General features: G+C 41.7%; 1 protein-coding gene across 3 annotated transcripts in view; it reads right to left on the bottom strand.

Annotated features, from left to right (window-relative positions):
• The window catches only part of LOC147608478 (uncharacterized), a 96,287-nt gene extending 88,159 nt beyond the window's left edge, over positions 1-8,128 (bottom strand). For 2 of the 3 annotated variants that reach the window (XM_086789512.1, XM_086789511.1), the window contains exon 1: positions 7,886-8,128. Coding sequence is in view for 1 of the 3 variants with exons in the window: in XM_086789511.1 (XP_086645637.1) it covers positions 7,886-7,902 (17 nt within the window). In the remaining 2 variants the exon portion in view is untranslated. Of the gene's footprint in view, positions 1-7,659; positions 7,753-7,885 lie in introns of all 3 variants that reach the window. The other variant, XM_086789513.1, reaches the window with a different exon arrangement.
• Positions 8,129-14,958: the final 6,830 nt, after the last annotated feature.

Genomic DNA, 14,958 nt, shown 5'->3' with positions numbered 1-14,958 from the left:
TCACAGCCGCAGCAGCTCCTTGCTTGAGTTGCAGATGCGTGCATTGGAGATTCGAGAACGAGAAGACCACGCCATGCGACTCGTGGAACACGAGCGTTACCTCAGAGCTTTGGACGCCAGATTGACACCGGCGGCGCCCTCGAATCATTTTCCCGAGAAAATGAATTTCAGTAAGTATAATGGTAAACTCGATCCCACAACTCTTTATTCATGGTTGCATCAATTTGAAGCTTACTTTGCCGCAGTTAGGAAAACAGATACTGACAAAGTGATCTTAGCTAGTTGGTACTTGGAAGGTGAGCCATTCCTTGGTGGACTCAGTGGGCTCATGCCCACACCAGAGCAGGTATGGCAGCTTATGGGTGGGACGAATTCGTCCGAGACCTTAAGCAGCCGTTTCTACCGCCCCACTACCTTGAGCGACTCGAAGACGAGTTCAGGGGAGCGCATCAGAACGCGCAACCAGTCCTTCAGTTTGCCAATAAAATTTCGACCTTGTGTCTGCAATTAGGCTTATCTGATACGGACAAGAAAGGGCATTTTTTGTATGGCCTGGACACGCAAATCCAATGGGAGGTGCGTATGTTTAGGCCAGCCACCTTTGAGGACGCACTCTCGCTTGCGCAGAGTGCAGAAATGAAACACAATGGTGGCAAGCCCAAGACTTCCCAGCCAGCTTCTCCCAGGGCTAACACCTCGGGGGGCAAAAGCCAGAACCAGACGGGGTCTTCCCCAGGACAGAGCCCGGGAGCCTCTGGCTCCAAGAACTCGAACAATGTGTCTAAGCTTACTCCAGACCAAAAAGCGTAGGCAGGCAAGACAGGTGGCAAGTTGAGTGCTGAGGAGCTTTCTCAGTACAAGGAGGAGGTGTCATGTGCACAGATGCCCATGGACAAGTTCCTCAGCTAGTCCAGAAAAGGCAGCCAGGAAAAGGACCATTAGAACCAGAAAATGGAGCACAGAGAGCTGTTGGCAGTGTAGACTGGAGCAGGGCTTGGAGAGCAAGAGGAAAAGCCTGTCGGCTGTACCACAAGGGAGTCGGCTGTACCAGAGGTGGAGGCGGCTGAACCAAGTTGAAGGGGGGCTGTAGGCGCATCATCGAAAACAAGCATTAATGACCAGTCGGCTGAATTAAATAAACTTTAATGAAATTATGACTGGCCAGCAGTCGGCCAGCATAAAGGGGGTCCAAGACCCATATAAAAAGGCCCAAGTGCTCCTCATTGAATTCATTCAATCCCACTAGGGGTTTGGATCCTTAGAGGTCCCATAGGGGACAGATTTTAGGGTTAACCACCTTTTTATGAAGGCAGCCCGCTGCAGATATGTACCCTTTTGTACCATAGTATATACTGAATTTCCAGCACTTCTCTCTCTCTCTCTCTACTCTCTCTCTACCTGCGTTTTTGCATCAGATGGTGCGTTTTTGCATCAGAAGGTTTTCCAAGAGTGTTTAGGGCTGAAAGAAGACTACCCAGAGCTTCCGCGTGTTACAGGAGGGTAGATGTTTCTTTTGTCACACAAAAGGACATACTTCTCGGGATTGTCCGAAGAAGCCTCCAAAGGCCGCCGCCGCCTCCACAGCTTCCGTGGTGAGCACAGCTCCCACACAGACCCCAGCGGCTACCCCTAGTTCTTCAACCCCCGGTGCTTCAGTTGGAGCAATTATTAGCCGAGAGCTCGAAGATAAGCAGAAGGGCGCCCATGACCAGGAGTATGAGCGCAACGAATTGCTCAAGTCCTTTGGCTACATAGGTGGCCAGAGAGGAGTCGTCTTGTTTGACAGCGGCAGCACGGAGGATGTGGTCACGGAACAGGCCGCTAGGCGTGCCCGTTTCGAGCTAACTCCGATGGACAAACAGGTGGAGGGTTTTAGCACAGGTATGACAACGAGCGTCAAGTATGAAGCTCTAGGTGCTAAGTTAGCGATTCAGGGCATAGTTTGTGCGTGACTTTATGGTTGCCCCTGTTGTAGGAGCAGACATAATTTTGGGTATCCAATGGTTTCACAAGTTTCTTCCTGATGTCAAGTGGGACAAGCACACGTTTCAAATCAATCGAAATGTGTCGAACACCCCGGTGACCATTAAGTGTGAGCCAGGTATTCCAAACTTTCCGCTCATAAGCCACTTGCAGGCTAAGCGAGCAGTCAAGAAAGGCGCACAGTGTGCGATGATTTACATCCAGACAGCCCAAACGGTGGCCAGAGCTTCCGAGAAGTACTCGGTTCTCCATGAAAAGTTCCAGAAGATTTTTCTTCAGGACAGTCTCCCTCCCCAACTCCCCCCGTCCAGACCGGAGGATCACAGGATTGACCTCCTCCTAGGCTCGGAACCCCCGAGCAAGTTTCCGTATCGCCTTTCTAAGGCAATGGAATCGGAGTTGGACCGCCAACTCCAAGAATTGTTGCAAGCTGGCTTCATCCACCCCAGCGTGTCGCCATTTGCAGCACCGATCTTGTTTGTCAAGAAGAAAGATGGGTCTTCTCGGCTGTGTGTCGATTATCGTGCACTCAACAAGTTGACTATCAAGAGCAGATTCTCGATGCCTCGAATTGACTATATTCTCGAGAGGCTGAATGGAGCTAAGGTGTTCTCCAAACTGGATTTAAAGAGTGGGTACCACCAGGTACGGATTGTAGAGGGGGACATCCCCAAGACAGCCTTCCGTACAGAACACGCCATTTGGTTTGACGAACGCCCCAGCTACATTTAATCGCATGATGATGCGTGTTTTCCGGGAATTGATTGGAGAGTGTGTGTTCATATTTTTGGACGACATACTCATATTTTCAGCTACAGTTGAGCAGCATGACATTGATGTGGAGAAAGTCCTTAAGTTGCTGGAAAGCAACGAGCTCTACGTCAATGAAAAGAAGTCAAAATTTTATCTGTTCCAGGTACATTACTTGGGATATATAATTAGTGCTGAAGGCATTCGACTGGATCCGGCTAAAGTGGCCGAGATTGTTAACTGGGAAGTACCACAGACAGCTTATGACATTAGATCATTTGTGGGTATATGCCAGGCATATTCCACCCACATTGACAAGTTTTCCGACCTCTCGGCAGACCTCACCGATCTGCTAAAGGGAGTGAAAACAAGAAGGCAAAAGATTCGAATGACTCCACGAGCGTTGGAGGCGTTCCAGAACCTCAAGGTGGCTTTGTCAGAAGCGCCTTGTTTAGCCCTTGCCTCGTGGGACGAACCGTTTCAAGTGATCACCGATGCGAGTAACATCGCAATTGGAGGTGTATTGCAACAGAACGGTCATCCGGTAGCTTACATGTCTCGTAAGTTACTGCCCGCCGAAAAGAACTACTCAGTCTATGATCGTGAACTCCTAGCAGTTATACAAGCCTTGAAACATTGGAAACATTTCCTGTATGGCCGTGACTTCGAAGTTCGCACTGACCATCAAGCATTGCGCTGGATTCAGACGATGCCAAGTGCACAGTGGAGTGATCGACAACACCGCTGGAGTCAGATATTCCAGCAGTTCGGTGGTATGATTGAGTACCTTCCATGAAAGGCCAATCCAGTGGCCGATGCTCTGAGCAGGAAGGGACAAGTATCTGCGATTCAGACCACTAGACTCGACCTTGTTGGTACAGGACTAGAAGACATGAAGCACACGTACGCGGATTTCGAGGAATTCGGTACTCAGTGGGAACAAGCATTGGATGCCACAGGACCATGCCATTTTCTGATACGCGATGGTTGGCTTTTCTACAAAGTCCGACTATGTGTCATGAAATCATTCCGGGCAGCTCTTCTCCATGATGCCCATGATGCCATTACAGGTGGTCATAGGGGCATGAATTCTACTCTGGAGAAATTAGAACGGCAATACTATTGGCCAAAGATGAGGCGGGATGTGTTTACATATGTACAACGCTGTGACATTTGTCAAAAGGTGAAAGCTCCTCGTGAAAAGAAGATAGGGTTGTTACAGCCTTTGCCAATTCCTGAGGGTCCTTTCCAGGACATTTCGATGGACTTTGTCACAAATCTGCCTCCCAATCCGAGTAAGCGTAATACGCAGTGTTTAACTATTGTTGATAGGTTCAGCAAATTTGTTATGCTTATTCCTTGCAGGGCCAATGTGACCGCCGAGGATGTTGCCCAGCTATTCATTCGGCATTGGTACCCAATTCGCGGGATTCCTAGAACCATAGTGTCAGACCGAGATGCCAAGTTTACCATTCATTTTTGGAGGACATTGTTTGATAATTTTGGTACTAAGTTGAATTTTTCCAGTGCATTCCACCCACAGACAAATGGCCAGATAGAGATATACAACCAGTTGGCCTTTGATGTGCTAAAGTGTTATGTCCACGATCAGCAAGGTAAGTGGGAATCATTTTTGCCTTTAGTTCAAGCTGTTTTGAATGACTCTTTTTCTTCAGCTATTGGCAGGACTCCATATGAGGCAGCGTTTGGAAGGCCTTTCCAGTCATTGTTAACTAGAACTTCGTCTTCAGTACCGAAGGCGAACAGAGTGACAGAGTCTTACCAGGAGATCCTAGAGTCCGTTAAAGACAGATTGGCTAAAGCGCAAGAGGCCTACACTCGACAGGCCAATAAAGACCGAAGGGATATGAAGTTTTCGGAAGGAGATTGGGTGTATCTTCGGATTATGAAGCAAAGATTGAAGCAGGTGGGCAAGCGATGCCCAAAGTTGTCTTTCAGGAGCTTCGGACCTTTCCCCATCCGGAAAAAGATTAATGAGGTGTCTATGCAGTTAAAGCTACCTCCGAGTTGGACTATGCACGATGTATTTCATGTCAGTTGGCTAAAGCCATATGCAGGTCCACCCCCTTTAGAGGTCAAAGACGAAGCAGAACCAGACATTGTTGATGAAGCAGAAGTAATGGTTCCAGAACAGATCCTTCTCCACCGTTTCAAGCATGGCTCGGGCCGAAGATTACGACAGTTCCTCACAAAGTTTCAGGACTGAGGAACTCATGAAGCGGTATGGCTCGACAAAGAATTTTTCGAAGACTATCCGGCATTATTGACGGATTATTTGGAGGCTATGCAGCTTCCGTCAAGTTAAGAAGAAGGGGATGTCACGTGCATCCCGCACTTGGATGCCACGTAGACATTTCTGTACAGAAGGTGCAGGACCTGGGATGGTGAACTGGTCCCATGTGAGCCCAGTCCGGGACGAGTCAACCAGGGATCCATCTCAGATGTCCGAAGTCAGGTGTGCATTGTCCTGCACAGGAGTCCAAGGTCAGGTGTGCACTGTCCTGCACATGAAACAGTGCCAGTCCGCGCTGTGAGTCTCCCTCTAGAATGATGTTAGTGGTTATGTGTATCTGGTATGGTACCGGACGCCAGATCACTGAGTAGATTATGTTTAGGACAAGGGGCCAGCCCATAGGGCTACCCCGGAGCTTAGTATGGGCATGGGAATGGTGTGAAACCATCCCCATGAGGGCCAGGAAGACCCAGGCTGGACCCACTAGCCATGGAAGGGCTGTGGGACAGCCCTAGGGCAAAGATAAGGCTATTTTCAGGAGCATACAGCCTTTAGATGGCTGTAGGGCATGTATGGGGCAGCCCATACAGGCTGCCCAGCCTTGGGATTGTGGACAAAAGTGGTGTCCAGCCAATCAGAAAAGCAGGAGCATCACTTTCAGCCTGTTAGGAAAAAAAGGCAGTATTTTTTGAGATTTAATTCAGCATTTATTGCTGAATTTCCACCAATCGTGGGACATAGCCTGTTTTTCAGCTGGCCGACTGCTCCTGAGGAGGAGTATAAATAGTGGAGGCCATAATCCCATCATTCACTCATACTCACATGAGCTCTAACTTGTATCATATGATCACATAATCACTATGATCGGTCTGAGATCATCTTGTCTCTTGTACTCATACTCACATGAGCTGTAACTTGTATTGTATTCTCACATTGTCCACATGATCACTATGATGCAGACATAGACGAATAGCTAGTCTCTTTTGAATCCTTTTTAGTCTTTTACATACTCGATATTTCATGGATTTGCATACTTTTGGTCTCATAGACCCAATTGGTCTTTTGAAGATGTTAATTTGACTCTCTCTCTCTCTCTCTCTCTCTCTCTCTCTCTCTCTCTCTCTCGTGTGTTGGCACGTGTAAATTATGCATCGGGCTCCTTACCGACAAGGTCAAGTCCCATTCCTTGCATTTTGGTATCAAAATTGTGATCAAACCTTACATTAGATAGATGCTAGGTGTGAGCCACATTTGTTAGATACTTTGTGTGAGTGCTAAACTCCTAAAGTAAGGTGGTAAATACTAGGGATTAGATTTTAGCTACTAGGTGGCATAGCATATGACCTAATCAACAAAATCAAGGTGGAGAAACTTTGTCAGCCTAGCTGTTACACATGATGTGTCCCCTCACAAATGCTGGAAAGCAGATCTATGATTTTGCAGTCTGTTTGGGTAATAAATCAAATCAGTGCAATAGTCAGCTAGATCCATCATGTTGTTTGCTTTGTGGACGGAGTGTTATATGCACATTTCTATAGTCAGCTAGATCCATCATGTTGTTTGTTTTGTGGACGGAGTGTTATATGCACACTTCTACACTCAGTACATGATGACTAAATCATAGCTGTACTTAAGGGAAGATTGTTGGGAGTGGCTCTGATAGGGCGCCATATTATTCAGGAGTGTGAATCAGATATGTAGCACCATTTGATTGGACAAGAATGCCCACTCTTCCCTACACTCTTTGTCCACTACAATAATGTGATGAAAACATTTTAAGTTGCTTCACCCTATGTGAGTTCAAATTAAAATTTCCCATACAAGTCAGGGCGTTGGGGGGCACGAAGCCTTCAAAAAAAGAATGCTTTGCAATGAAGGAAGGGCCTGCAAAGGAAAATAAAACCCCAGATGAGAGTACCTGAAATAACAGTCTATCGAGTCTAAAGGCCAAGCTAAGGCTGAAGGGCTCCAAAACCTACAGAAACACCGCATGCATGGAGAAGTTGAAATGGAGAAAAATTATCAGGTGGGAGCTTCGACCCATATAAAATCAGCCCTAAAATTTTTAATTGCAACTTGTTGAAGATGCATTTGAGTGCTCTTCAAAGCTTCTACACTAGAGTAGACACAAACATCTACCTTCATAATCTGTACCTCTCCATAGGTCACCGTTCTTATTGATGCTAATGCCCTCAAGGTTGATATCAATGCCTTGGTTAGTATTCTCCTGCGCACTTTCTATATTCGCTCCAACAGCTCAGCTCAAATGCAAGGAATGATCTTCAATTGTCCTTGCAGGGTTTGCAGCAAGCCCTCGATGCACTGATGTCTCTTTCCACTTCAATAGATGGTCCGCAAACTTCCAGCAGTATTACTGACCACTTTCTTCTTCAGTATAGAGTTTATGGTCTTTAAATCAAAGTTTACGTATCACTTAATCAAATTTTATGATCACTTCACCAAAATAATCAACATATATGGGCCACTTAACCGGATTTTTAATCACTTAACCAGAATTCATGCGTTTACACAAATGAGTTACAGACAGGCATACATCCTGACAAGCTAAAGCTTTCCATGCGAAAAAACATTAGAGAGAAAACCAGCATAACAAGAAAATTTTCAGATTCCCGCAAAGATCCAAATTTTCAACAATTTTAGGAAGCGCTCACTTGGGTTCAAGCGATCGCCCACCTCGGTTAAACAACAAAACGAGCTATGGCAAGCCAAAAATTCACTAAATAGTTTCCTGAAGATGCAAAAACCTGAGATATAGCAAGCAAATGAGGGTCCAAAATTGAATGCGAGAACGCGGGAGCCTTCAATTTTTGGTTTTTCAAGGAAAGCATGGAGACCCCAAAGGAGATTTTGCATGTGTAAGGAGAAGATGATACATACCGAGGAGGTCTCGCCATAACCTAGCTCTAACTCTTGTGCCTTCTGTCGCCCCTTGCTGTTCTCGTCCCCCCTGGCTGTTCTTGCCCTCTAAAATTCACATTAGGCACCTAATACACACCCACAGTATGGGGCTTTGAAGTTTGTGGTTTTTGCTGTTATGGTAGTACAATAAAGGGGACTTGAAATTCTTCATCAACAATAAATGGAGAGACCTGAGCGACCTTCCGACATACTCCCCCCAAAGCCACCCCAAAAATAAATTATATTCCTTGAAGTTGTGCTCCTCCTAGGCTCCTAGGGAACCTTCCCCATTCACCAAATAATTCTTTCTTGCTTACACACCATTCTTATCTAAAGGCCATGCATGTCCCACGGAGCACCAATGGGACCGCGGGCATCTCCAGCATATGGCAGGAGTGTGTTGCGAGCATCTGTGACCCACACCACAAACACTTGGAGCCCATTGTCCCAATGATGCCAACAAATATGCTTCGTGGGGGACGAGGCTCTACGTGTGTGTTTCACACTTGCCATTCAATTGCCAAATTGGAGAATGGGATAAAGTCGGAATTCAAGCTCTTTAGCCTCATCCTTGCTTCTAGATTTATTAGTAAAAACAAGCTTGGAAGATAGGAGTTTGGGCCAATACAATGGTGTATTCCTGAGGCAGTCACTCTATACAAAGGTATGATATCAAGTGAGTTACCCAACATGATATTATAAAATTATGCAATCTACAATGATCTTTGCAAACTTTGCAAGATCTAATGGCCCAACACTCCAAATGGCCAACACTTTGCTAGATCTAATGGCCCAACACTTTAAATGGTCACTATTCTCTCTCATGGCTAGGGTTTGCAAGAAGAAATCTTTAAGAAATGGTCAAGAAGAAATCTTTAAGAAATGGTCAAGAATGCTTCCAAAAGTTTGACAACACTCACCAATGGCTTATACAAGCCCTATGAATCTCCTTAACCCACTGATGAGTGGCCCAAACATAAATACAATGATTTTGTTGATTTTCACCCGTCGTTTTGCTGCCTCTTCTTCTTGGGTGTAGATGGTGTGTAACAAGTCAAAGAAACTCCAAAAATGCTTAAGAATTCTCACCAAAGCTCAAACAAGGATTAGATTAGCTTGTGAGAGCCTAGGGGTTTGAGAAAACTTTAAGACATTTTTTCAAAAATTGGGAAAAATACACGTAATATGCCTAGGGCTAATTTTAGCATGAAATGGATGAAAGACTGAAGGTGCAAGAAAGGGAGATCCCATTAGAGTTTGAATGGGTGCACCACAAGATATAAGAAACTCTACTTCTACATAACCAAGGGTTCCATGGAAGCATGAGCTCTCAAAGTAGATGTATTAATTTGAATACTACCATGGGAGTGTAACAAGGGTTAGCAAATTGGAGTGGTTATGGTGCTTAAAAATCCTAGGAAGAACCTAAGTTTGATCCCTCCCTTCCTTGCTACACTGATTGGTGCTAATTTCTAGCTATAGTATAACAATCTCACAATACAAAAAAAGAGTTAGATATTGGCTATAAAGAGAGTTAATATGTAATCCCATAAAAGCATGGTTATTAAAAGGGGGCGGGGCTTGTATTAGAGATTAGGGTGTGCACTTACTAGTGCATTGAGCCAACCTTGTGCAATTACTAGTGCTTTGAGCCAACCTTGTGTGGGTTTGGATCTACATTATTCCCTCGAGTAGGTCATGGACTAGCTAGCTTTATAGGCTAGTATTACACATGGTATGGGATATGTATAAGTGTGAGTGGTCTAGGAATCACGTTACCTTATATTCAGGTGCTATATCTATCTACCTCTTCCATCTACGCATGTGTATAAGTGTGAGGTGGTTTAGGAATCAAGTTACCTCATAATTAGTGTGAGGTGGTTTAGGAATCAAGTTACCTCATAATTAGTTGCTATATCCATCTACCTCTTCCATGATTAGGGGCTATTCAAAGTAGAGGACCTATGGTGGGTAGGTGAGTTCATTAACAACTTCTTTGGTGCTCTCAATGAAATTCATTCATGACATGGGTATACAAAGGTATAACAATTCTTATCAGGGATAAGGCTATGTGAAATAAAATACATGTATTGTGCACTATGCCGCATAGCTTTATTAGATGATTAGTATGGCTTTTTTCTTTTGAAGTTTTTCTTTTGTTGGATCATATATTTGGGTTAAGATCCTCATGGTCATTGTATTGTATCACTTTTGGTCTCATAGAACCTTAGCTTAAGACCTTCATGGTCATTGTATTGTATCACTTTTGTAGATGTTAATATTACTTTCTTTTATTCATTCATTCACTCATTCTCTCTCTCTCTCTCTCTCTCTCTCTCTCTCTCTCTCTCTCTCTCTCTCTCTCTCTCACATTACTGGCAAAAAGGCATATGTAAAAGCATCAAGAAAGAATACAACCTCTAATCCTAGAATTATGAAAACATGGAAATGGAGGAGGTGGTGACTTTGTTTCATTGCTTTTGCAAGACTTACCTTCATTGCCTTATACAAAAAATGAAAATATCATATGTGAGGAGGATCAAAGCACATGATCAAATCCATGGTTAAAAATGCAAGATCTATTATGGACACAATTCAAATTGGATACTGAGAGGATATCACCAATTGATACCTTGGGTACCACTCTAGCTTGGTTCTGGGTGAATTCAGGTCATCAAACTACCTCTATTGATAACTTGGGTATCACTCTAACTTGGTTCTGGGTGAATTGAGGTAGTCAACTACCTTTATTTTCCTCAAACAATTAGGTTAAAGGTTATTTAACCTTTCTATTTGTAAGATTCCTCCTCAGCCCTAAAAGATGTATAAGCTCTCACCTCAATCCCCTGTAATCATCCCCTCCTATTTCAGAATGCAAGAAAATATTGTTTTTCCTTGTTTTGGCCTAGAGAGAGAAAATGCTCTAGAGAGGTAATTCAAAACTGAGATATTTCTGGATACAAAGTTTCTTCTAATATCTAAGATGAATTTTCTTGAAATAGAAGTTCAAAAAAAATTTTCCAATGTGCATTATAAATTAATTGAATATGTGTATTAAAGACCTTAGCCTAAGGGTCTACATTTTCAAATTTTTTTGACTAAGGTCCAAATAGGGTTCCAAAGGGCCAATGGGATTAATCCAAGTGTTGGGATGATAAAAATGTAAAAGAAAAAAAGAAAATATCCCAAAAATGAGTAAATGCTCATATAAGATGAAGAGTTGACTGCGTACATGGTTTATTAGTTAAAAATTAAGGTTTATTGGTAAAAAATAGGATATTTTAATAAAATGATGAATTTTGACACCTCATTAAGGAGGGAGAGGCCCATCAAGTAGGTACCTTTTTTATCATCGTTACTTGGCTTTTTTAATTTAAAAAAATGAGATATTTTTACCTCTCCTCTCTCTTGGTGCAAACTGGATCAAAAAGGGAGCCAAATTGATCCAAATCTTGTCGAAATTGAGTCAAACTGAAGCTGGAAGCCTCCAGAACCTTGTTGGACTTGGTTAGTTGCCTCCCTCACCTATAAATAGACCCTCATTCCTTTGTATTTTCATCTTTGAGTAACTACATGCCACTATTATCTTCAATTTAGCATAATTCTATTATCCCTCTATTTTGCATTTTCTTTTGGGAGCTTTGGAGCTTCTCTATTCTCCATCCTCCCTTGGACATTACCCTCCCCCTCTTGGTGGCCAAGGACTTTGTTGTGGGCTTCACTTCTATCCAAAGAATCAAGCTAAAATCAAGGGTAAGCTCAAATTTAATGGTTTTTTCTATTCTTCTCAATGATTTTCTTCTTCTCAACCCCTCTAAAGCTTGAGAAGCTTTCAATGGAATGGTTTTCTCTTGAAATCAAGGTCTCCAATGATTCATAATGTTTAATTAGATTAATGCTAATCTTTATGTCTAATTATAATATTTTTTTTTAAAAAAAAAATCTCTCTTTTGGAAAGATTAATAATCTTTATGATTAGGTCCTTGTTAGGAGGATGGTTCTCAATGATAATTTCATTATCTTAATCTAAACTCTAGGCTTGACAAGCTCGAGAAAGGGATTAGTTATTTTTATGATTTTTTAATCTAGTAAAAATGATGGTTAATTCTTTTAAGCTTGATTATGAGTAAGAAAAATCATATTAAATCATTCTAAATTTAAAGAGTGTTATGCTAACATTTTTAGAAATAAGGAATGGTTATTTTAGAATAATCAAGAGATTTATTCATAATTATGCTTATAATTATGATTATAGTTATGTTATGTATGCATGATTAAATTTTTATTTTAAAAGAGGAGTTCCTATCATATTCCCATTAGAAGTATTCATTTTAAAATAGAAAATTAAACATTCCCAGTAATTGCAGAGCGAAGTTATGGTAAAGTTTTTTTAAAAAAAGATAAATCTTATTTTTATGCATAATTTTAATAAAGCAAAAAGAGGAATTCCTATCATATTCTAGGTATAGATATTTTATGCTAAAAGAATAATTTTTATCATATTTTTGGAAAATACTTTTATAGTATTTATGCATATTTATTTAATTAGAGAAACGAGAAATTTTTGATATATTTATTTCCATGCATAAAAATTTAGATGCAAAAAGAGGAATTCCCATGATATTCTAGATATGAACATTTAAATGCTAAAAGGGGAATTTTTGGCATATTCTAAAGTATGGGTATTTTTTTTAATTTAAAAGAGAAATTTTTATTGTATTTTAAGTGGAAAAATGCCTAAATTAATTTTGATGTTAAAAGAGAAGTTCTCACCATAAATTCATGTAGAAATTATGGTATATTAATGTTGAGGATCAAATTGATGAAAAGAATATTTTAAGATATTTCTATGCGGATAAATCAATAAAATGATGTATACTCGCAATTGGATTATTGGGAAAAGAGTTATTTTTATAAAATCCCATTATTCTTGAATAGAGCTATTTATAATTCTATTGTAGCCAAGAAGGAATGAATTTTCATAAAATTAGAATTTTCCCTTACGGTTTGAAGTCACTGTTAATTTATGAGTTAATTAGAAGAAAAATCCTTAGGAATCAAAGTTAGGATTAAACCGAGCTATATTTGGTTAGACCACGACCATGAGAATGGTGGGCCAATAAGATACTTGCCCATCTCTCGAATCTGAATCAAGCAAAACCTCGTGACCAATTCCAAATCTTTGATACGAAGAATAGACTACTGGCTGAATTAGAGAAGTTTTCCTTAGACCGAAATCATTAAGAAATGACTTGGAAATTCATTGAAATTTATGGATAAATTACCATGTTATGAGATTTGTGATTTTCATTAAGAAAGTCTGGTTTGTGAGAAAAAGAGTTTTGTGGAATCAAACTAAAAAACGGGAAATTCTTACTTGCATAGAAACTCTATTTTTCTACGCCAGAATGCTAAAGGAAGCATTTGTCTTATGATTTAACTAAGGAGAGATTCGTTGCAACAACTGGCGGGGAGTTGTCAAAGGACATCGCTTGGTTTTGACCAACCTCGGTATGGTTAAAATGGTGCGCTTCCGGTACGATGGGCGAGGACCAACGTAGCGGTCCCTGAGTGAAGTGCTAGGACACTTAAGGAGGATCCTAGAGGGTTCTGACCACGCGATGCATGGGCTCGCGGTTGCTAGGACACTCATGCGTATGTGGAGGAGGATTTTTTTTTAAAGGATTGTTTTACGCCAGAATGCTGGAGGAAGCATTTGTCTTATGATTTAACTAAGGAGAGATTTGTTGCAACAACTGGCGGGGAGTCGTCAAAGGACATCGCTTGGTTTTGACCAACCTCGGTATGGTTAAAATGGTGCGCTTTCGGTACGATGGGCGAGGACCAACGAAGCGGTCCCTGAGTGAAGTGCTAGGACACTTAAGGAGGATCCTAGAGGGTTCTGACCACGCGAGAGCATTTTCTAAAAAATAAAGAAAGAGCTAGCCAAAGAAAAAGTTAGATAAGCTCAAGTAGAAGCCAAGGCAAGGGAAGCCAAAACAAAACAAAGGCTCCAAGGGAGAACGCTACTCGTAAACATGGCTTCCCTCACATTGCTTGAGGATGATGACTTGGATATTGAACCTGCATGCCTCGGTGTATATTAGACAAAGACCATTGCATTGATTGATATGGGATAAAGTCACAACTTGATTTCCTATGAAACTTGGGTAGCTTTGGACAAAACCCATCTAGAGGCAACTAACGCCAAGGTTTACAGTGTCCATTTGTCTGCTACACAAACCATGGGGTTTTTAAGTATTAACATTTCCATAAGAAATAATTCCTTGGTTAGAAAGGTGTTTGTTATGCCTGTAGGAACAATGGAAGAAGAGACGATATCAAGTAGGTCATGGATTTGAGCCACCATTTGTACTATCCATTGTTTGTTATGCCTGTAGGAACAATGGAAGAAGAGATGATATCAAGTAGGTCATGGATTTGAGCCACCATTTGTTATGCCTGTAGGAACAATGGAAGAAGAGATGATATCAAGTAGGTCATGGATTTGAGCCACCATTTGTACTATCCATTGGGAGAAAAGGAAAGTGCAGCTCACCCAAGGCCATGAATCCATGACCTTTCCAACATGGAGTCCCTTGAAGAAAGAAAAGCAAGCAATCATGTATCCATCTCTAAGAAAGATATCTGCACCTCCCAATAATATTATGATATTGGAAAATACTAACTTATTCACTCACTATATAATAATGTATATCAATAGCTAAGGTATGTCTCCAACCCACTCTCAACTTCATTTTGTGAGTCCTATTGGTGTGTACTTGGTTTGTCAAGAGTTATTGATGAATGCAAATATTTTCCCTTAATAGGTTCAAACTTATTACTCTAGATAAAACCACCCAATAATAGAAATGAAAATACTTAATGTACATATATATACATAGATGTGCGGGGAACATAGTGATGTGCTACTTCCACTGCTAGCACCCCGAATTTGTTGCGCTGTGGGGATAGGGATCTCACAGAATGGCTCATTATGGTGCCTCTATAGGACGATTCCAGACGCCAGGTCAAATATCTGTCACCCTAGT

This window comes from Cibotium barometz, chromosome 53, assembly GCF_041138505.1.
Source record: "Cibotium barometz isolate CiBa-2024 chromosome 53, ASM4113850v1, whole genome shotgun sequence".
Lineage (NCBI taxonomy): Eukaryota > Viridiplantae > Streptophyta > Polypodiopsida > Cyatheales > Cibotiaceae > Cibotium > Cibotium barometz.
Note: the sequence above shows the minus strand (reverse complement) of the source record. Positions and strands in the feature narration are given on the sequence as shown.